This window comes from Chamaea fasciata, unplaced genomic scaffold (assembly GCF_029207755.1).
Source record: "Chamaea fasciata isolate MVZ Bird 193981 ecotype frontalis unplaced genomic scaffold, bChaFas1.0.hap1 SCAF_2, whole genome shotgun sequence".
In the NCBI taxonomy this organism is placed as follows: Eukaryota; Metazoa; Chordata; class Aves; order Passeriformes; family Sylviidae; genus Chamaea; species Chamaea fasciata.
Window position 1 is genome coordinate 76,766,745 of NW_027094087.1, and position 23,293 is coordinate 76,790,037.

Here is a 23,293-nt window from a genome sequence, read left to right on the forward strand (position 1 = left end):
TGCCCCAGAATAGGGTGAGCCTCGAGGGCCAGAGTTTTCCAAAGTGTAAGGAGTCAGGCTTCCTCAAGGCACCTACAAATTTAAAATTTAAATCGTGTTGAATCACGAAATCACTGAATAGTTAAGGCTGGAAGCGGCTTCTGGAGATGGTTTAGTCCAACGCCCCAGCCAAGGCAAGGTCACCCGGAGCAGGTGACACAGGAACGCGTCCAGGTGGGTTTTGAAAGTCTCCTGAGGGGGACACCCCACGCCCTCCCTGGGCAGCCTGTCCCAGCGCTCTGCCACCCCCAGTGGAACAAAGTTCTTCCCACCGGTGAAGATCGGAGTAACTCCAGATAAGACACGCACACCGAAGCGCCGCCCGTGCCCCCCCGCCCGCCCGGCGGGCCCGGCAGGGGGCGCCGCCCGGTCGCCTGGCGGCGGAGTTTGGCCCATCGCGGCCGCCTTAGCCCTCCCCAGCCCCGGCCCCGGCCCCGGCCCGCCGCGGCTCCTCTGGGGCTGCCCGACCTCGGGGGCTCCGCCAGCCGCGCCCGCCGGCCGGGCCGGGCCGGGCCGCTGCCATGTTCACCAGCACCGGCTCCAACGGGTTCTGTGAGTACCGGCCCCGCCGCGGTCCGGGGAGGGCGGCGGCCAGGGGTGGGAGCGCGGGCGACGCTGCCGCCGCCGGCCCCGGGGGAGCCGCTGGCTTCGGTCCCTTGGCTGGACTTCTAAACTACGTGACGGCGGGAGGAGCCGCGGGTGTGTCTGTGTATGTGTCTGTGTGTGTGTGTGTCTCCCTGTGCATGTGTCTGCATGTCCGTGTGTGGCTGTGTCTCTGTGTGTTTGTATGTGTTTGCATATATCGATATAGACCTCCATGCCAAAATACGTATCAGAAAAAGCGAAAACCCTTCTTTTCCTTATGTGAAATTAAACTTATTTTTTAAAACCAGTTATTGTTAAGGCAGACGTAAGGACTAACGTGCCCCTAGCTCTGCTTAGCTTTATTTTTACGCACAGCACATGTAAATAATTTCGTGTCCCGGTACTGCCTGAACTGACTTCACAGGTGTCTAGGATTGGCTCTGAGCTTGTTTACAGGACACAGAATCTGCAGCGTCTGGAAGCAGCAGTGAGGAGCTGACCTGGCTGCGGTGTGGACTTGGGCACCACAGTCCTAAGAGCAGACGAGGGCAAATGATAAGTCAAAGCTTTGCTGACTAACTGCGTGCTCCGTACAAAATGTGTGGAGTGTCCGACTGCTGAAGGGCAGGAGGGCTCTGCAGAGGTGTTTGAACAGGTTTGATCAATGGGCTGAGACCCACGAGTATGAGGTTCAAAAAGGTCAAGTGTCGGGTCCTGCACTTGGGTCGCAGCCACCCCAGGCAGCACTACAGATCTGGAGAAGAGTGGCTGGAAAACTGCTTGGAGGAAAACGACCTGGTGCTGGTTGGCAGCCAGCTGAACATGAGTCAGTGTGTGCCCAGGGAGCCAAGGAGACCAATGGCATCCTGGTGTGTACCAGCAATAGTGTGGCCAGCAGGACCAGGGCAGGGGTTGTCCCCCTGTACTCAGCACTGGTGAGGCCACGCATCAGGTACTTTGTCCAGTTCTGTGCCCCTCAGTTTGGAAAGGACGTTGGGGTGCTGCAGCATGTCCAGAGAGGGGCAATAGAGCTGATGAAGCATCTGGAATGCATGTCCTATGAGGAGTGGGTGAGGGGGCTGGGGTTGTTTTGCCTGGTGAAAAGGAGTTTCAGGGGTGATCTTACCACTCTTTACAAGTTCCTGAAAGGAAGCAAAGTGGGGGTTGGTCTCTTCTCCCAGGTGACCAGCGACAGGACAAGACAAGAGCACTTAGTCTCAAGCTGTACCAGGGAAGGTTCAGGTTGGACACTGGCCGCAATTTCTTCACAGAAAGGGTAATTAGATTATGGAATGGGCTGCCTGAGGAGGTGGTGGAGTCACTGTCCCTGGAGGTGTTTAAGAAAAGACTGGAATGTGGCACTCACTGCCATGGTCTTGTCGACAAGATAGTGTTTGGTCACACATTGGACTTGATGATCTCAGAGGTCTTTTCCAAGTTAATTGATTCTGTGATTCTGTGAAATCCATTTGAGTGTGAAAGCACCCCCTGACTAGGGGGGAATAGTTCTAGCGTTTAAAAAGGGATGTTAGTTGTATCTGTATTTTGTATGAGGAATCCAAAGAAAGGGAGAGTGTTTTTTCAGATGGATCTGATGGTATTCTGTCTTCATTTGCAGCTCCTGATTTTTCATCCCTCCCCTTGCCCCCCAACAAATACTGTAGAGGGACTTTTCAATGGCCTGTGTGTAATAGTATGAAAAACAATGTAGGAGGAAAAGTATCCTTGTTAGACTGAATGAGTGGAAGGTTATGATCAGTATTTACAAGTTTTTCCAGGTTTGGTCCATCAGAAGGATGAGTAGGAAATGCTTGTCATAAGAAAGGTATTTGTGGTAGGGAAAAAACCTAGAAAATATGTCATTTTGCAGAAAGAAAATAACAGAATCATAGAATATCGTGATCTGAAAAAGACCCACAAGGATCATCAAGACCAACTTCCAGGCTTGCACAGGACAGCCCAAGAATCACACGCTCTGTGCCTGAGAGCATTGTCCAAATGCTCCTTGAGCTCTGTCAGGCTGGTGTGTGATCCCTTCACTGGGAAGCCTGTTCCAGTGCCTGGTCACTCTCTAGGTAAAGAACCTTTCTAACCTTAACCTTCCCTGACAGAGCTTCATACCCAGTGTTGTACTTTTTTTTTTTCTCTTCTCAAGAATGAATACAGCACACATTCTTACTGAACTTTCCTATTGACCTAAAGTGGGTTTTGCAATAAGACTTGGCTGGTACAGGCGCACTGACAAACTCCAGTAGAGGCACGGATTGAGGTGCAGTGACATTTGCTTACCTAGGGCACAAATGTGGCACTCCCAGGTGTCCCTGTGCCCTCAGACTTGTTTCTGTGTGTGTAGCAGAAATTGCTGCAGTAGCAGCAGGTGTGTGGGATTCTGTCACCGATGCACAGAATCTGATGGTTCTGGTGGTTAATGAATTGGTGCCTGATGTTGCACCAGGGAACTGTACGTGTGTGTTCTGCCCCTGGGGCTTGGGAACCTCTGGCAGAAGTCAGTGTCAGTGAATAATGGGACCAGTATCAGTGACGCTGAATAAAATGAATGGACACCTGTTTTAGCAGCAATAACAACGGTTGTGCTGAAGGCTCCTGCAGCCTGCTGTGCCATCTCCGACAGACTGATTAACATCTATAGTTGGGATGAGGAGATGTAAATGTAAAAATAAACATATCTGGTGCATGGTACAACTGTGAGATAGGGAAGCCGGGAAACAAGGGACATGACTTTTTAAAAGGCCAAAGACAGTTTGCCCTTGTATGGAAACTGTTTCTGTTACCTGGAATATTGGAGGAGCTGGTATGCTCTGGAAAAGAGAGCCGTTGGCTCTGGGTACTAGTAGGAGACACAGCACAGACATAGGCAAGTGGCTTATCAGAAAACTAACCCAGTTGAGTTGACTTCTCCAAGAGCATTGCAGTGTTCTCAGGGGGCATCCTGGCAGCACCTGGCTGTAGGTGTGCTCGAGAGGTGGGCTGTGGTGCCAGACCCAGGCCGGTGGCTTGTGTTGAAGTCTGCTGGCAGCTTCAGTCCCGTGAACGATGTTGCTGAAACACTTGAGCAGTTTTGCAAAGGCTCACATGTGAGTGTGTGAATGGCCTGACTGTTTGCTTTACTGTAGTGCTGCTTAGTTTGCCAAGAGGCTGCATCTCAGGAGCAAGGTATGATGCACAGAAAGGCTTTCCCTTATAAGACACAAAGGCCTTATCCACAGTTTAAACCAGTGAGACCAGCACAAAGCCTTTCTGCAGACACTGTAATATCCCCTCCCAATATTCTTCATGCTGTTAATGTACTACACAGGAGTCTAGTAGGAAAGTCTGTTAAGAGTTAGTTGTTATTAAGGTAAAATTTGATTCCCTCTTTTAAAGCATATACACTTGTTACATCTGGAAAATATTTGACTACTTCGACTACTGCGCACAAGCTATTTCTTGTAGTAGGAGCGAGGAGAATCCTTTGAACTCACTAGTGCAACTTAGGCTTTTACCTCTGTGAGCCTTGTAGTGCAGTGCTAGCAATTTGTTAAAAGTCCCAAGGCAAGAAGAGATCTCTGTGTTCCTCTGCTTGCATAACTGGCAGGACTGAACTCTGTTGTGCAGAGGCGTCAGGAAATAATAAAGCTATGTAAATTAATGCTTTGTGGTATGAGTGAAGGAAAAATGAAGCATGTACTGAATACATAAGACTTTTGTATATAACAGTGTTATGCAATACAGTACTATATGGGAAAGCAAATTAGCTTGTCTATCAGCATGCCACAGTGCAGCCTGGTTAGCTTGAGCTCTGAGAGCAGCATAGCATTGGAGACCACAAAACTGTGGCTACTCTGCTTCTGCAGAGCTAGCTCATTTCATTTCAAGCTCATGTGGGGATCTCCAGATGGTCTTGTGGTGTAGCCGTACCTGATATTTCTGACAGTGTATACTAAAAGTAGTATGGTAACATGGCTCTCTGGTTGGAAGAAAAGTTTCGTGAATGGGGTGAATATTTTTGTTACTTCCAACCTGATTCAGTTTCTGTTTCAAGTGTTGCTTTTAGAAACAAAGGTTTTCTTCTTTTTAAAATTTTTCTTTGTATCTCTCTTTTTTTTTTTTTTAATAGTTTGTGACCTAGGCTACACCTAGCAGTTTTCTAAAGTGTATGTATAGGCAAGTGGTTTGATGTGCATGAGCACAGGTTTCTCTATTAACTTTCTTAATACTAATATTATTCACCTCTCAGCTTCTGGGTTGAATTTAGAAGCATTTGGTGAAAAACTGCTCCTGCAGTGATACTCTTCCTGGTTCCACTTGCAAACAAACATTACTGCTGGTTGGTGAGCCCCCTGCAAGTTCTTGGTCAGGTCTTGGAATACAATAGATTAATATCTACGTGTTGGTTTAATGCAGGAAAAACAGCCACCCAAAATGCAGATTCCATAAGTGCATTTGGGAAGTACTGTGCATGCAGAGGTGTATCAGTTGTGGTTTAATTCACAGATCTTGTGTATAAGTGTGGAAACCTTTGAACCCCTCAGGGAAACACCCGGAGCTTTGCCCTTCTTCTTTGCCCGGCTTCTTCTTTGGAAGAATATACCACAGAGTTCCCTCACCTAGGCTGGAAGAAAAGACATCCCCCATGGTACCCTGCAACACTACCTTGATCTACCTCAGTTTTGCTTTCCCCATATGTCCCTGGTTCTCATGGTTTCTCCTTTCCCTGTTTCCCCATTGGTTGTGGCATCCCTGATGGCCTGCCCCCATGTCCCCTACAGGGCTTTGCCCTTTGCCCTGCCCCTTGCCCTCAGACCCCTGGCTCCTGACCCCATACTTAACCTTATGCACACCTTTGATCTTAGTCTTTTGTCCCTGATCCTTTCAGCGTGCTGGCCATAATAAACCTTTGCTGGAACTTTTCATACAAAAGGCCATTCTTGCCCCTCTTGCTGAGCTAGCCGTGGTGTGTGTGGTGTGTGGGCTTGACTGCTTTGTCTGAGTGCCTACCCAAGCAGCTTTTCCACAAGAGATGCTTATTGGGAAAGGTAGCAGCAACCACCATCTAAATTCCACATTGCTACATATAAGCATTTAAAAGCTGGTTTGTGGCTATTTCGTGCCGTTATAGTAGCCCCCAGCAGTTAATTTTCTGTTTGAAAGTGACGTGCCTGCCTTATAGCAGCTGGATTTGGGAAAGTTGCGGATGATAGTGGAAAAAAAGAGTTGTTACACAGCATGTTTTGTCTGCAGCTGTGGTGTAAGCTCAGTAGGGCTTTTCCCCACAGTGATTGCCCTGAGCTAATTTGAGCCAGGCTCATCAGCTGGCTCATCACTTCACATCAGCTGGCAATGAGATCCTCTCCCAAGTCAACACTTGAGTCTTGAGCCTGGAATAGGAGTCCAGGGGGTGAAGTTGTTCCTGCACGAGCTCTTCTGCAGCAATAGCTTGGTCTGGCTGCCTGTTTTGCGATGCCCATCTGCAGTGTCTTCACCTGTGAGTAGTGAACAGGCAGGGACAGAAAATAATTTCAAAAACTGTGGCTGTTGCTGTAGATTCTCCTTCTTGCCATCAGTGCAGCGGTGATTTCTGAAGGGAGTTGTGCCATAAACCTCCCCCTCAGTTTGTGACAGATGAACACTTGTATCCTTCACCCTCTGTACTTTAAAAGAGGCACTGGCAACCAGCAGAGTAGTAGGTTGTGGAAGTAGAGAATCTGTGGGCTTTGTAGTAAGTGCAGGGGTGGAATGTGGAGGTTTAGATTTGTTATTTTCATTTATGTCACATTTTAGGATCAGCTTTGCATTGCACAGTTGGTAGCAGGAAGGTTGGGACACTTGCCCATAAGATTTTGAGGGCAGTTTTTGAGGGGAACTTCTCCATTTCACCAGGAATAAGCAAAGATCTGTAGTGGTAGCTAGTACCTTGCTCTTCATCATAGCATGGGCATATTCTGCTGGTTATTAACAAAAATTCTCTTGTACTTAGGTGGACACTCAGTAGATGTGTTGCAGCATCAGTGCTATAACTGCCTCTTGTTTGAAAGAAATGCCACTTAAGGAGCACTTTGGGATTGCAAATTTATTCCAAGATCTTTGAAGACAGTATTTGATATATTTTAACTTTCAAGGTCAAAATGAGTGTTTGTCCTTTCATTCTTCTTTCTCTGTGTGGTACGAAGACGTTGTGTTTTCTCCTTCTTGTACACATTTGCGTTGGTGCTGCCAGTGGACTGGTGCCCTGGTGGGTTTGTGGTAACTATTTCCATCTCACACATGGTTGCACATTGGATTAGAATTCTGCTTTCTAAATTTTACCTTTGCATTGTAAGTAAGAAATTTGACTGGGATGTCAGAATGCCCGACTGTGCAAAATCTGGCATTGTTTGTCATTTTCAGTTGAGGCATTCCACAGCAGTTGCTTCTTCCCTGCCACCTCACAACAGTCCTTGGGAAGGATCTATATGCTGTTGAAGGATAAAGCAAACTGCTACACTGTGCAGTGAAGCACTTGGAAAAAGAATTTCAGAGGATACATTATTATATTTTTTGAGTTGGCCAGACAAGAACAAACTTCTCAACCATGATGACATTATGAGAAGCTGGAGAGTGGAAGTTTCCGTCTCTCATGTGATGGTCCCTGTGGGTGACAGATTAATGGATTAATTGCTTCTGTGGTTTTTCACTTGATGACATGTTTACTAATAAGTACTTTTCCTCTGTATCAGGGTTTAAAGTGTCTAAGCTGAAAGCTAAAAGGAATCTCTTAATAAAAATATGTGTTCACGCTTTTGGAGAAAACAGATAAAGTTCCGTTGGTTGGTTAACAATAAAAAAATTGCAGTAAAATCTACATATAGAAAAATATAGTCTAGAGAGTTTGTTGTCATGTGTGTCTGTGGTAATGTGATCCTTATGTAAAAATTTTTATAGGATTAATTAGTTCTTGTGAAAATTTCTTAAAATTCATGAAATAACATAAATGCATTTGATAGTAAAATAACAGTTTTTAATCAAACTTTGGTGCAGAAATGTTTACTGTTGTGACTCTTACAATACTTCTGAATTAGGCTGTACTTCCAAGTATCAAAAATCTGTATCCTGATTATGAAATTGACCTTTTCACCTTTAGAAATGTTAATTTAACTAAGTTAACTGAGGGTGTATTGCTTGAGGTTTCAAGTGAATATGTGTATGCATTGTCTGCATAGTAGCTTTCAGGAAGCTCCAGCTTCTTTTTCTCCTCAGTGTTGTACAGCCCAACTGAATCAGAGGAATGAATAATTTTAAAAAATGGATGTGTAAAGAATATAGACTTTATTTTTGGAGAGAAAAAAAATTCCCAGAGAAAGATACTAGATTGAAATGTAGACAGTTTTCTTGTATTAAAAAAAGAATCAGCCAGAGTTTCTGCCTGGGTGTCTCATACAAATGTAAAAGTAGAGCTTATATTTAGCATAGTAACATCAACCTGTGTCTATCCAAGTCACTGCCTAATTTCTATAAAAGGATGGTTCTTCAAGGCAATACTTACTTGGAAACTGCATGTTTGAATAATGAACTCAAAAGGGATGGGTGTGGACTGAAGGAATAGTTTTAAGTACAAGTTTTCATTATGATACACATAGAGGTGGTGAACATCAGAAGACTGCAGACTTCAAGGTGGTGAACAGCTAACAGTGCCCATCAAAGTCGCTCTTGATGTCATCAGTTAATACTTGGATGAGGATCATGCCTAAACTGCGTAGCAAGAGCCATATTTTTGATGGCAGTGGGATTGTGCCATAATTAAAATCTTCTCTTTGGTGCCTATCGCCATCTGCTTTTTTGAGCAGTTCATTGTTCTAGTGGGCAACAGATGTTGAAAAAATTGTTCATGGTATTCATTTTAATCTGGACAAGTAGTAAATATTTATTGTATTACACTGTTTCATGCAGTTTTGTTCCTCCTGTGCTCTTGCTCTTTACTCCCCATTAGTACTTTTAAAGTAATCTCATTGCTCCTTTTATTATATTAAGAAGAATGACAACAGAACTATGGATTTTGTAGTACCCTACAAAAACAGTTGACTGAAAATGAATGGATTCTGTGCCATAGCTGAGGTGTTTAGAAAGGAAGTAAATGTGATTCAGGTTGCTTATGTGAAAGGAGAAAAGTCACAGAATAAATAATATTTCAGAGTTTCTGAGTTGGCTTGAGTTGTTGAGCAAGAGCTTGTGTTTTATTGCATCAACTGCACCAACAGGTTAGGGTGAATTGCTGGCTGTGCTCCTGCTGGATATTCTACTTGGCAGATTTTAGTTAATGTGAAATGTGTATTGCAGATTTCACTGTTCTTAGCTTGCTTTCTTCTGAGTGTCCTTTCTGAAAGTCATGTCCCTAGAGGGAAAGAAGTTCTGATTTCACAAACATCCTGATCTAGTAATTTCTTTATGAATAATTTTAATGATTGAATGGAAGGAAGATGAATATCATGTAAATTGACTTAGATGTGTTTCATTGTTTGGTGGCTCTATGTGCAGTGATGAGAAAGTCCATCTATTCAGGTGCTTCATAGCCTCTAAGAGAAAGCTAATCTTAATCCTTAATGCAAAGGAAACAGAAGTATTTCATTAGATGTGCATATGTATTTTGCTAGACAAAAGAGTGATTATTTTATTTCCTGAAATGTGATTGAGCCTTAGGAGGGCAGTATAGGAGGACATGACTTCTGCAGGTGCAAAGAACTTCGATTTAATTGTAGCCAATTTCATGAGACAATGTTGGAAACAAAATGTCTCATTAATATTTAACTGTCATTAATATCTCTAAGTATTTCCTTTGATTAGTGTGTTCTTCCTATCTATTTGCAAGTTTTTTGAGAACTTGGAAATTGTTGAGCTAAAGAGTCAAGGTGGTGTCACTGCCGTTGTGTTTTCCAGTCACCTGTTTAAATATGTCACTTACTGAATGTGAAAGACTTTTCGCAAAAATGTTTTGATTGTTTCTTTGTTTTGTCTTTAAGATAAAGCGCCTTTGTCAAAGAGTTTGTTACTAGTCCCAAGTGCCATCTCGATTCTATTGACTCTGCTCTTCCAACATTATCAGAAGTTCTTTGCGTATAACTTACAAGCTGTAAAAGAGGATTTTCAGGTAAGAGTCTGTTCATTCTGTGTGAAAAGAGACTGCAAACTGTGATCTTCCATGAGATTTTTCCCTACAGTCTGTTTGTCCTCTGGTTCTTTCCCTTTGTTCACTGCTGTACACCAGCTTGTTCTTACCTTTTTTTATGTCACCCCGGCGTGGTTCTTTCTGGAATACATGAGAAAAACTGATCTGAAACAATCAACATAGCTTCTTTTTCTTGTCTGAGAAATTGCTTGGTTTGTGTTGTTTTTCCTTTTAGGCATTGATTGGCATTTGGAAACTTGCTGTGAATGAAGTGTGACTTAAACCAATTAATAGTACAATTATTTCGGTATGAATGGCAGTATCTTATTGTGCCTAATTTTTGAGGCTGAAGAGGGCTATTTTGATTAGGCATTCTGATTATAAATTATTTAACAATGGAGGCCTTAACTTTCATTCTCTAACTAACTGTTGTAGAAAACTACATTTTGCCTGTTGAATAGGACTGCTGCTTCTAAATTGAAAATTCCAGGTGTCAGGGGAGTTTGTCATGCTCTTCAATAATCAGCTGAATTGGTTAATTTCTTATTAATTCCTGTTTCAAACTAAGATACTCTATCTTTTAGGTATTGTATCTTGAAAGGCTTTATTTTAAATTTAATTAAGGATCCTGTAGTATCAGCTCTAAATGTTGAAATAATGTACTTAAAAGTGATTAGATAAGTTCTGTGGGTGTTGGTTTTGGGATGTTTTTAATTTTTGGAAGCAACAAACTACTGCTCAATAGAGAAGGGTCAGCAAATGCCTCTGTGTTTATCTTGCCCCACGGATTTTACAATTGCATGAAACAAAATATATGTAGTCAACTTAATGTCTTTGAGGATGCCAGCTATAGTCTGTAGGCTTTAAAAGATTATTAGACCTAGCTAGTGATGCTCTGTGCTATTGCACTCTCTATAAACTTTCTTGTCAAGAACAAGAGCTTTATTGTAATAATAAATTACAACTCTGCAAGAGCACTACTCATATTTTCCAAGTGCCTTGCTGATGCTGTGCAGAGAAAATACATAAATGATGTCTGCCTTTTAAAAATGTTACAGCCAGGTGTTGGAGAGGGGAATGAAAAGTCTGAGAAACTATTCAAGTTTTAAATGCAAATTGTGTGGGTTTGAGATTTGTTTATTAGTTTGCTTTGTTATTTGTCTTCAGAGGAATTCTCTCTTTCCATATGTTTGATCTGCTGAAAAACAGTAGTAGCTGCATTTTATTCAAAGAAAACATCTCTACTGTATCTTAACCATAAACACTTGCAAGTATCTCTAAAAGCTGTGACACTTTTATTGTGGTGCTTGGGGAATTTGTGAGCTTGGATTTTTTATTTCATAAGATTGTTTCACTTATTACCACAGCCTTGGAACAAGCTATATACTGTATCCCTGAGTACCTCTGGGATCAGAGAGAGCAGATTGTTTAACTCCTGTTTGGTGCTAATATTCAAATGAGAACTCTTAAAAGAAAATTGGTTTAGAATAAATTCACCTGCAAGGATGTGTTTCAGACATTTTGGATGTTGGATTTTAACACTTCTTAAAGCTGGTAGAGAGCACACAAATTAAGGTGAACAGTTGAAGAAGAATACATTTGATTAGGAAGGCAATGTATGTTCTGTCCAAAACTAGAAGGTCCTTGTCTCCATACAGAGGGCCCTCAAGAGCATGGAAAATGCTGTGTGTAAAATCTTATCTTATTATATCTTTTATTGCATCATATCTATGTATTTTTTAAGCTGGCTAAAGCAAGGCGCAGTAAGGCTGGAAGCCTTTCACAGTCTGTGTGAGGGCTGCTGAGTTAGTGTGTGTCATGAAATATTCAACTGCAAGGTCAGTCTTGATTTCAGGAGGGGTGGTACTCAGGCTGGGATTTAGAATAGGTCGTGTTGACATGGGATAGTGAGAATGGTGAGTGAAGTGGATTGGAGCCAATGCTGTTTAGTGTCTTCATTCATAACTTGGGCAGTAGGACATAGCATTCTCTCAACAAGCCTGTGGGTGATGTAAGACTTGGATTTTAGTTAGTTCTGCAGCCGTTTAGAGTGGGAGAAAAGGGTCAGTAAGAGCCTTAGTTCAGCAAAGGCAAGTGCAAACTCCTGCATCAGAGAGAGTAACACCATGAAGCAGTACAGGCTGTGGACTGAGTAGCTGGCAATCACTTTACAAGAAAAGTACTGAGGATCATGGTGGCAGCTTAAATTGACCATGAACCAGCAAAGTAGCATTGTGCCTAAGATGCCCAAAAGCATCCTGGGCTGCATTAGGAAGAGCCTCACAAGAAGGCCTGGATGGTGATCACGTCTGTTCAGTCTCAGTGAGAGCAATCTGAAGTGTTGTCCCTTGTGCTGGGCTCCTGAGTACAAAATTAACCATGACATGTTGCAGAGGGTCCAGTGGAGAGCCACCAGGCTGTTCAGGGGCTGGAACATTTGTTGTATGAAGAGAGGCAGAGAGAGCTGGGGTTGTTTAACCTGGGGAAGAGAAGGTTTAGGGTAGATCTTGCCTCTGTATGTGAATACCTAATGTGAGGGAGCAAAAAAGGCAGAGCCAGGCCCAGTGAAAGGACAAGAAGCAATGGGTGTGAATTGAAATACAAGAAATTCGATTTAAAGAAAAAGGTTTTTACTGTGAGACTGATAGAACAGAGGAACAGTTTCCATCCTTAGAGATGTTCAAGACTCAACTTGACATGGCCCTGAGCAAGCTAATCTGATTAGACTTTCTTAGAACAATTACACTGTACTGGTTTGTATCTAGAGGTTGCTTCAAAACTATTTTTTTTATAATTCTAAATTCACTAGGGTTGTGATTTACATTTTTATTTGAAGTGTAAACTAGGTACCTGAAAGTGTATTTCAGTTAATTTCAATTGTTTATTTATTTTAACAGTTAGACATCTGCCTTGGAAATATTTTAAAGAGACTTCTTGAACTCTTCATAACATTCTACTCTCTGTATTTCCTTCATTAACTGTTTTGCGTGCCTGTTATCTGACTGCAGTATTGCATTCCCTCTGAGCACAAATTCTGTAAAGAATTTCCTTGAAGGAAGATGGGCTTAACATGATGATCATTAACCTTCCAGATTTGGAGACTTGTATGTGGAAGAACAATATGTCTTGATTTGAAAGATGCATTCTGCAGCAGTCTGCTCATTTACAACTTTAGAATATTTGAAAGAAGATATGGCAGCAGAAAATTTTCAGTAAGTTCCAATTTTGAGGGTTTTTTAAAAGAAACTTTTCTATACAGTTTAGTCTTGTACTCTTGGATGAATACTGCAGTTTTATTTCTAGTGTGTTGTATAGAAATATATGTTAAAGGGTTTTAAAGATAATTTGGTTTTAATAAATTTAAATTTATATTGATAATATCCTAGAGTCAATGGATTGTTCTAATTACTGTTTGCAGCTGTATCAGTTACAAGGTATCAGACCCATTGAATTTAATTTTGGAAACAATCTTATTCTTGATTCTTTAGTATCTAGACAAGTAGACCTGGAATTATGTTGTGTTGAAGATTGAATTTGTCTTAATTGAACTAGTATAGAGGTTTTCTTACTTTTTCTTATATTTAGAGGTATATTAAAACCTTATTTTGAAACTGTTGCATTGATTCAAATTAACCTTTTTCTTTCCAGTCTTTTTTACTGGGCGCTTGGATGCTCTCAGCTTTGTTTGATCTTCTCCTTGTAGAAATCACTCAGTATATATTTGGCATCACCATCAACAGCTTGCCTTCTGGTTTGTAAGTAGCTTCTAATGAATTGGTTATTTTAGATACAGTTTCAAGGGATTGTTTTCTGAAGATTTTACTTTAAAAAACCTTTCTTCATGTGACACTTCAAATTAATTTAATCCTCTTTTGAACTGAAGTGTAAATGTTCTTGGCATAACTACTGTAATTTCAAGCATTTATTTCTTAGCTATAATATAATTTTTCCACATGATGATTAGTGTCCAATACGTTAGTCTCATTTCCTCTGTTAACATGATTGCAACGTGGCTTGCAGCGCACAAATTATTGCTGTATTTGTTCAGTCTAAACTGTTTGGATCCATTCAGTTTGTAAAAACTAGAATCAGGTTGTGCTGATTTCTGTCTTAAATCAGAAAGGCAGCAGAACTGTAGGTCATGTGCTTTATGTTCACTTTTAAATGCATATGCTTTTCATATTGATATTTTGTATGTTTTTCAAAAATTGAGTGCCAGAGCTTGTTACTCTATTTCATGGTTGCAGCTGAAGTTCTTACAGCTGTAAGGTGTTCAGTGGTTCAGTTTTGCATAACCTGTGTTTCGGATTTCTGCACTTAATAGAAGATGTGCATATTGCAGTAGAACCACAGAGCTTGCAATTCTTTGTGATTAAGCTTCTGGCAGGTGAGATAACGGACTTGAATTTCCATGTGTTGCACACTCTGAGGCAATAATAAAAGCTCTTGGAGTAAGATTTTTAATATTAAACACCATATTAGACTTCTTTTTTACTTCTACTTTTCCAGAGCAACTGTTGAAAGTATCTAAAGACTGATTTATAGGGGACAAAAAGCATGTGTTTGATATTATAAAGGTACATTTTTTGTAGCGTGTGAGTATTTGAAAGAAGTTGAAGGCTTGAGTAGCTACTGCAGTTACTCGTGTTGGTTACTTAGAGTTTGTTGCTAGGACATAGGCTGCTAATGTGTCTGGAGAAATTAATATTTTCCTATGAGTAAAAAGATACTTTGTGCTAAAGTAAGGTGTCATTAATGTGCACGTCATACCCACAGGTAGGTAATGAACAGTTTGACCATTGTACCCTTTGATGGTATTTTTATGACTCCAGAATGTAGTCAGTTACAAAGAAATCTGCATCAAAGAAGTTTTTAATTAAGTAACATATAAATTTTACCTACATATGCCTTCTCATTATGTTTTAATGAACTTGATCTTGAGAGAATGAAGTTAATTTTAGAAGTGTGGGATATGCAGTAGTTTCAGGAGCATTTGACTATGTAAATATAAAAAATTGATATATACATTGCATCATAATTTTAATAAAGAGTCGTCTCCTTTATTATATTAATAGTCACTTTCACATCTGACAATATTCATAGTCATTTGAGGTGATAAAAGCATTGGAAAGCTTAACACTGATGCTAGGTTTTAGTTCATTTCAGATGAAACAACAAAAGATGTTGAGTGAATCAAATAGGTGCAGTTATTATTCTGCTTGTGTCGTATTTACAATGCAACAAATACATCTGTGTTACCTTTGGTTATAGAATGTTCTGTGTAGCCAAGCGCTAGAATTCGGAAAAAGAATCACTTGTTTACGTTGTAAAAGTCCCCTGACATTTTTTCTCTTTTTATATCATTTCACTGTTCATATTATTGAGTGATCTTACGCTCCCAGTTCGAAAACTTTTCCTGCGCACGCTTCGAAGGTAATTGCGATAAAGGATGACACTGATGACTCTTGCCTGGAACTGTTTGGAAACAATGTAGTACAGTATAACATCCAAGCACGTACTGAGATTCATGAGAAAGGTGGTAAAGGCTGCCCAGGGATTGTAAACTGTGTTTTCATCTTGCAACATCAGGAAGGCAAAGCAAATGTGGAAGGGTACGAAGCAGATGAGTACCTGAGCAATCAGAGTAACTATAATTCTTATGGATCTCTCCTTGGCCTTAGGCTTCAGTTTGGAAGTCTTGCCATGAATAAAATTATAAATAATGACTAGGTAACATCCTATCATGATAAACAAGGGGATCAAAAAGAAAAAAATTAAGCGACAAAAGTTCAATGTGTTTACTTCCTTTAAATGGATGATATCAAGCATTTTCATGCAGGTGGTGAAATTTGAGGCTTGGTCTGGATCAGATCGTAAAAACACCAGTGGGGATGTTGTTGAGAGGGTCATTATCCAGATTCCAGTGCAAGCCAGCACAGCTTTTTTTGTATTTTTTAATTCTTTGACATGTTTGGGCTGAACAATGGCCATGAATCTGTCCACACTGATGAAAGCGAGCAGCCACAGAGCAATGGCTGGATAAAACACAGTGGAGGCCCCGAGGATCCGGCAGAATGTGTCTCCAAAAGGCCACGTTTCTGTCCCGTGGTAGATTATCCGAAAAGGCAAGGAAAAGATAAAAAATAGGTCAAGTAGTGCCACATTCATCATATACACAGTTATGGTTGTTCTCTTCTTGGTAGTGCAGCTGAACACCCATAGTGCAGTGGCATTCACCAACAGTCCCACTGTGAACACAAAGCTGTAGAAGACCAGTGAGGCAATCTTGTATTCTTCTGGGTGGGGTTTTTCTGGCATCATAGTTTAATTGAACTTAGGAATAGTTGTTGCATTCCATAAATACCCTAAAATTAGATAAAATATGGAAAGTTATTCCCAGTCAAATAAAATCCATCTTTAAAAACAAACAGGAAGATTGTTTTAGGATGGTGTTTAGTGATGAAACTTTTGTTTAGCTCTGAAATGTGCTAGCTTCGTTGCTTTTTGTGACTGCAAATATATTATCATCCTCTGAGGGAAATATATGTACTGTCAGACTTGGGAAAATAGTATTTATAAGCATGTTTTAATAAAATATTTTAATTACTTAAGAGGCCTTTTACTATAAAGAATCAAAAAGTCAAGATTGACATTTCGGATGTGCATCAGTAGCTGATTATTAGATTGAAATAGTTGTGCTTGAGCTACAAGAGCTACTTTCTAAAGAAAATATTTCTTAAGCTGTCTCTGTTAAAAAATTCTTGACTAAAACTAGTTATGAATACGAGCAAGTCAGCATGGCATGTAGTGGCATTTGGATATACAAAGAGTATTGACTTTGCCTTTTATCTGTGTAGGACCTACTTAACTCCCAAAGGAACAGGTGCTTGCTCATAAAAGACCCTTAAAAAACTGTTTGAGTATCTACATAGCTCCTAATACAGTGTTTAATTCCTGGGCATCAGAACCACACACCCAACATACAAATAAAATGAATAGATTAATAGACTTTCTGTTTAAAAAAGTAAAAAGGGAAGCAGCATAGTCTCCAGCCAGGCATATGGGAACAGTATTTGTCTGGGGGGAAAAGCTGCTGTCTGGTAGCCAGCTACTCCAGAGCACAGTTATGTTCCTTCATCCAGCTTCTTTGTCATAGGAGTTGGCCATCTGAAATGTCACCGTGCAGGCTGAGGTGGTGAGAGCTGAAGGAGAGGATCCCTGGTTTGCTCTGGAGCCCATGAGGATGGCAGACCTTACCTGGTGTTTTAGTGAGTGCTTGGTTTAACCCTCCCCCCAGCACTTTCCTGGCTCTTGCTGTGGTCACAGTTTCATGACTTTATGTGGGAGGGTTCCTCTTGTCTGGCCTTTTACCCAGGCCTGTGGCAGCTTTGTGAAGAGGAGGAGGAGGAGGAACAAGTTAGTTGTTTGTCTGATCTTCCCACTTGTGACAGCTCAGGAAGTTCTACAGTATCTGTTAGGCACCAGGAGTATTCTCAAGAGCAGAAGGGTGCATAGCTCTTGTGAAGTGAAGAATGCATTAAAAGACAGGTTTATTGTTACTGCCCATGTGGTTAATACTTTCTCTGTAATGTTACCAAGTACTTTCTCAGTGCTACAGGAATGCATAGGGGATTGAACCAGTGTTTATTAATCTGTCATCCTGGTTTGCCACTGGCAAATACCAGCTGCTTTTGAGAAGAGTAGCCATGGAATAACTAACTTAAATATGACCTGTTAAGTCTTTATGTAGGTTAGTTTCTGCCTTGAAATATGAAGCTTGGGCATCGAATTTTCTTCAAATTCTCCAGTTTACAGATATATAAAAAAAAGTTATGCAGGGAAATATTTAACTCCTAACTTCAAGGTCTTTTTTTGTACAAAACAAAAAAAGATGTGTTTTCTGCTCAGATGAGGACATTAGAATATACAACAGAATTTATGTTTTGTATGGAAAAAGCTATGTATTTAATGGAAAAAAGAGGTTTGGAGGGCACCTGTATGAATGCCTCTCAAATTCCTCATCATGTGAAGAACTCTAAAAATAAGAAAAATAAAAGAATTAAAGAATGCTAGCAAACTCGAGTGAAGTTTAGATGGCATATGCTAAACAATGTTGTGCATGTCCTAGCAGCATAGTTAAAATATTATCTGGCACATTGTTTGTTCCACTTTCACTACTGCTGCACAAAATTGTCCAAAAGTTGCTTAATAGCCACACCTCCCCCCTGCCCTTGCACATTGTAAGTGGGGTTTTTTTTCTCTTTTGTTCTGTTTTTTTTCTCTCTTGCTAGTGATTGTGTATGACAGTGCAGAACTACCAAGCTCAATATCCTGAGTGATTTGGCAGGTGGATTGAGTAGTAACATATAAGACAGGTAGAAGAATTCACTTGAATATTAAGAAACATCATGGATATTAGTTTTGGTTTTGCTCTTGTCTCCTTTGCACTTGCAGTGACTGTTTCTGTGGGAAGAGAGGAAGTTGAATCTGGTGTGATCTTCTTTCCATGCCTTGTTTGCTGGTTACTTCAAGTTTGTGACAGATTTGAGATATATCAAAGAATGGACCTGCTGTAACAAAAAGGGGTTTTTTGGGTTTTGTTTTGGTTTTTTTTGTTTTTTTTTTTTGCTTGGTTGTTGGAGACACTGTTTCCCAACTTCGTGAGTTTTAGTGCTTGCCAGTTAATTTTTAAGAACTTAAAATGTAACATTTATGTAGGTAAGAAATGTTGAGATTTTTAAAAAGCATGAGTTACTTGTCTCATATATTTATACACAATTGAAGATACTTTGCTTTTTCACTGGTACTTGTCTGCGTGGAGTTCAGGTTGATATCTCCCAGGTCAGCCCAAGCAGATCTTTGGGTGCCTCTGGGTAGATGGTTTTGCCCTTGTTGCCATTTTTCATAACGGGAACATTTACTTACTGGTATTGGTTAAAGCACTTGCTGAAGAGCCCCTGGAGTCTCTGGTTTCTGGAAGACTTGTCTGTGTTAATTCTGAATGATTCCTTTGTTGTTTGTCTCAATCTTTTAATTTTTTAATGATAGCTGACATTCTGAATGTCTAATGTGAATTGTGAAGGCCAGCTAGGTGCCCTGTACGAGAACAAGACGTTCACAGCAAAATCACAATTACATTTTTTTCTCCAGATTCTTAATGCGAATTAGGTAACAGTGGTTCCATTTAAAGGACCATGTGTGTATCTCTCTTCCCAATCTCCCTTTTTACTTTGTCTGTCTCTTATATATGCTTGCATTTTCCTGAGGAGAGCATGGCTTTCAGTGAAGCACAGACACCAAGTAACACGATCTCCTGGTTTTGGTTTCATGAAAACAAACATTTTTCTTTTAGCATACTTACCAATGCTTTTATTTATTGCATACTTTTAAAATTTTGTTAAAATCCTAAACAACAGTATTTATGGTACTAAGCTTTTACAAATCCAATAATTTTTCTTTAAATATTATTCATAGAATGCTGCTGATATTTTGAAAGTGCATAAAAAAATTAAATATCTTTTCTTTAGTTCTAGAATTAATGCCTGTGTTCAGCTTCTGAACAAAGAAGTCTCTTAGCAACATGTATGAACATCCAAGCTACTTTGTTAGCATGGCATAAGGGATCATTACTCACCTTCTGTGCTCTACAGAATTTCTTCAGAGATGCTTCTTTCATGGCCCCCAAATCTGTAGAAGGTTTAGACTTCCTCTTCTTTGCCCCACTTCACTCAGCTAAAATAGCTGCTCTTCACAGGCAGGAAACAATGACGTAATCTCACTATTTTTGAGCTCTTTTATTAGTCACACTTAGAAGTTACTATTTCACATAGGTGTGATGTCTGTGAACTAGTATTTCTATTACCTTTCAACAGTCAGACTTGTATATTTCCAGTGTGGTCAGACTGAGCTGTTGTACTATGTATCTTTTCAACTTTTAAATGTTTGTAGTATAATGAAAGCAAATTTTATGTTCAAGTTTCCATAAAAAGGTATCTGCAAGAATACACATCTTGGTTATGCATAAGTTTCTAATAGGCACAGTGTAAATGTATTTTCAGTAGAGCATAGTTTGGTGGAATTTTTGTGGAAATCCCCATTTTATTTATATTGCCTTGGATAGTAGTCAATCTGAAAGTGACAGAAAGTCACTGCCTTTGAAATGAGAAGTTTGATTCACTTGAATACACAACTTTGTTTATGCCTATACTTGGAGCATTTTATTAACACAGCAGCAGTATTTCTATATTTTATTTGCTGTCTAAATTAATAACATGCTTATTTGAGAGCTTTGCCAAAAAATGCTGTATGAAAAGAGGTTTTAGACCGTATAAAAGTAGAATAAAATCTCTCAGCTGTGTCACTGCAACAGATGTCTTAGGTGGGATGGGAGTATTCACAAAGGATTATAGGTAAAGAAGACTAACTTCCTATGTTTCCCCTTTGTCACCTTGAAAAAAAGATCCACCCTTTAGAAAAGTCATTCAGAGAAGGAGCTCATTCCGTGTTCTCTGTAGAGTGCTTGTTCCTTCAGGTCTCTGACTGGCAGCCTTGGGAGGTGGTAGCAGAGAGCTCTATGTTGAGTAGGGGAGCAATAATGTTTTGGTCTCCACCTGACTTGTCAAGAGTTTGCCAGGATATTCACTTGGTGCCAGAAGCGACAAAGTCCTGCAGTTCAGAAATAGCCAGAATCAGGTTTGTTTGTGGGAACATCTTTCTTCACTGACTATAAAACTAATGTAGGTAGGTGATCCTCCCTTAGTGCTCAAGGTAACTTCTGGGAAAAGAAGCCCCTCTCTACTGGAGTAATGTAATTTATCTTAGCTAAATAGGTTTGTCTTAGCATGTAGGTGTCTGCATAGGTCAGTGTGATGGTTAAAGTAATTAGAGGGAGAAATCTGGATATGATTTTTGGTGTGTAGATTACCACCTTTAAATATTTAGGATTTTTCCTGGTTAGGTGAACTAATATGAAACTTGGCTTTTTGTGATCATTCCAAAGGCCTTTTAAATGCAGTGAGCTGCAAATCCTACCCAGATTACCCTAGAGAAGTATAAATCTATTTAAAAGTGCTTAATATTTTAGGACTAAGGAGTATCATAAAGGGACTAACCAGTGCTGAAAACTTTTCAGTGGCTCTGTCATTAGTAAAGCTTCAGCAGAACAAAGCACTGTTTTCATCCATTCCGTGGAAGCTCAGTGAAATTCAATGCCATACGTATATCTTCTGGAAGAGAAGAACTGGGCTTGTGAACTCTCCGAGGCAAGAGTACTTTATTCTGGGAAAAAATGCAGAAGTGTGGAGGCACCTTCCAAGCTGAACTGCGCTGTGAATATGCCAAAACAGGCAAGTGGACAGCCAGTGCCTCCCTTGGCAAAAGGGGAAGTACAAAAGCGGTTCTGGGTTCAATGGAAAGCAGGCAGATGTGGAGTTTGCGATCAGAGAACCTATATGCTGTGAGTTGTCTCTTGGCTTCTTGGGGGAGGGTGGGAAATGTGACCTCTTGTAGCTGTGTCATCTTGTCTGGAGGGTGGCTGATGTTTAGACCCTGCAAGGAGGGTCATGCCTTGTGGGGACAGCTGGAATCAAATCCCACAGTTTACAGGGGTGGCTAACAACAGCCCGGTTGAGTTTACTGGCACATTAGCCATCCGTCTGGTTTGCTACAGCATGTCAGTCTGTGTTCTGCTTTCACTCAGGCTTTTCACAGCCTTACTGATGGAGAAGAGGCAGCCAAACCTACCTACTGCTTGTAGGCTGGCAGGCCTTCCCTCCAGGCATGGAGGAGTAGCTCTGGCAGCAGTAGGCTGAAAAGAGGTGTTTGCAGTACCAGCAGTTGCATACTCCTTGTCTAGGTGCTCAGCTGGCTGCAGCTGCAGGGTGATAAGCATTTGGAAGTGAACAATAAGTCAAAAGATGCACTGCCTGTGGTTTATGAGAGGCAATGGGCTGCTCTGCAATGCCACATTCCCCTGTTGCTTTGGTTTCCACTGTAGGAAGCACCTGGCTCTATTTTTATTTCCTTTGTTGTTTTATTAGCTAGAAATGAATGCCTTGCATTGGTTTCCCTCAGATGGGTGGGTACTTACTCTGCTCCAGCTTCTACTGAATTAAATGCTCACTTCCATCCGGGGTCTTCTTTTACTATTCTGAAGTTCAAGCAGCAGACAAGGTAATTTTAGTTGCATTATGTTGTGCTAAAGCTGGTTTTAAGTAGTTAAAAGCTAAGCCAACATACTTCCTGTGAGTGCATGTGGTCTTTTATGGTGCCTTCACTAACTGGCAATAACGCTCAGAAGAAATGAGTTTGATCGCTTACACCAACCTCGATGTGCAGCACTGAAGAGATTGCCTTCATGCTGTTGCTTTTGCAGAATTAATGTACTGCTGGGTCTTTCAGTTGTTTAGTCATGGTACAGAAAAGTCTGTTTTTCCTGGTCACTTACTGTGTAATGTAAGCTTTGTCCAGCTGATACAGGGAAGTTCTGCACACAGTGGAGCAGAAGGATTACCCTCTGCCTCAGTTTGGTAGGGAGCTGGCTTGAGCTTATGTTCTTCTTCTCCTTTCAAACTTTCAAGCTTTTGGATCTATTGAAAAGAAACTGAAGCTTCTTGCATGGTTCACTGCACCAGTGGTGCAGGAAGCAACTCTCCCATGTCAGTTTGTTAACTTACCGGCTTGCTGTTGTGGGTGAGTTCGCATGCAGTTTTGGGTTACTGTTATCAACCTGGATGAAAACTGGCTTCATTTTTAATTCCCATACTGTGTTCACCATAGCAAATACTTAAGAATAAACTGCTGGTTGTAAGTTGTCATGGCACTGAATGCATAAAGTTATTGCACTTGTTTCCAGTTTTGCCGTGTGTGTTACTCAGAGGCTGCGTCATGGCACAGCTGTCTCTCCTCTCCCACTCATCTCTCTGAGGGGGTAAAAATGCAGTGTGCAGCAGAGCTGAAGGAGTGGAAAAGGAGGCAGCTTAAGAGAACTGCAGCCTGGTTAGCTGTACCTGGCATATCTTATTTACTGTCATATTTTGCTTTCTCTTCCCTGTTTTGCTAGTACATAGGATGATTTGAGGAAGCAGCTCCTTTTTTTTCCCCTTAAAAAAATCAGCATTCCATGTTTCTCCTGGGTTTGTTTGGGTTTTTTTTCCTACCCCTCCTCCCTTTCCTCCACTCCCCTGCATCATCTCTCCTACAGCCAGGACACGCCCTGTGTCACAAAAAAGCCTAAAAATATACAGTGCATCTGGCCGGTAATTCATCTGTTTATCACTGTCAGTCAGCCTTTGAAAGAAACAATACTTCAAAAATTAATTAAAATTAAAGTTACACCTCTGAGATGTCTATGACAGTGGGGTAGTGGACTAGAGACAGTGGTCTTTTATTCACCAGCAATCTCAGAGTGTCCATAGTCTAATATTAGCCCATGGCAAATACCAATGCAGCTCCATGCTTGTTGATGAACCCACGTTGCCTTTGGCCAATTTCTTAACCTATTAGGTGTGCTCTGCCTTCCTGTGTTCTGTT

General features: G+C 40.8%; 2 protein-coding genes across 4 annotated transcripts in view; one reads left to right on the top strand and one right to left on the bottom strand.

The window, feature by feature from the left end:
* Positions 1-449: 449 nt before the first annotated feature.
* UBAC2 (UBA domain containing 2) overlaps positions 450-23,293 on the top strand; it is an 89,647-nt gene continuing 66,803 nt past the window's right edge. For 2 of the 3 annotated variants that reach the window (XM_066176398.1, XM_066176400.1), the window contains exons 1-4: positions 450-591; positions 9,618-9,745; positions 12,856-12,975; positions 13,412-13,518. In XM_066176398.1, coding sequence (XP_066032495.1) covers positions 561-591; positions 9,618-9,745; positions 12,856-12,975; positions 13,412-13,518 — 386 coding nt within the window. In that variant the 5' untranslated portion in view covers positions 450-560. Of the gene's footprint in view, positions 592-6,008; positions 6,110-9,617; positions 9,746-12,855; positions 12,976-13,411; positions 13,519-23,293 lie in introns of those variants that run through there. The other variant, XM_066176399.1, reaches the window with a different exon arrangement.
* Positions 14,641-19,459, bottom strand: GPR18 (G protein-coupled receptor 18). Its single transcript, XM_066177470.1, has 2 exons — positions 19,398-19,459; positions 14,641-16,128 (listed from the first exon to the last, which is right to left on the bottom strand). Exon 2 carries the CDS (start codon positions 16,082-16,084, stop codon positions 15,119-15,121), a length of 966 nt encoding a protein of 321 aa, XP_066033567.1. The 5' UTR covers positions 16,085-16,128; positions 19,398-19,459; the 3' UTR covers positions 14,641-15,118.

What these genes read in the sequence shown, in the direction of transcription:
- GPR18 (XM_066177470.1), bottom strand. Translation starts at nt 16,084, where the DNA reads ATGATGCCAGAAAAACCCCACCCAGAAGAATACAAGATTGCCTCACTG.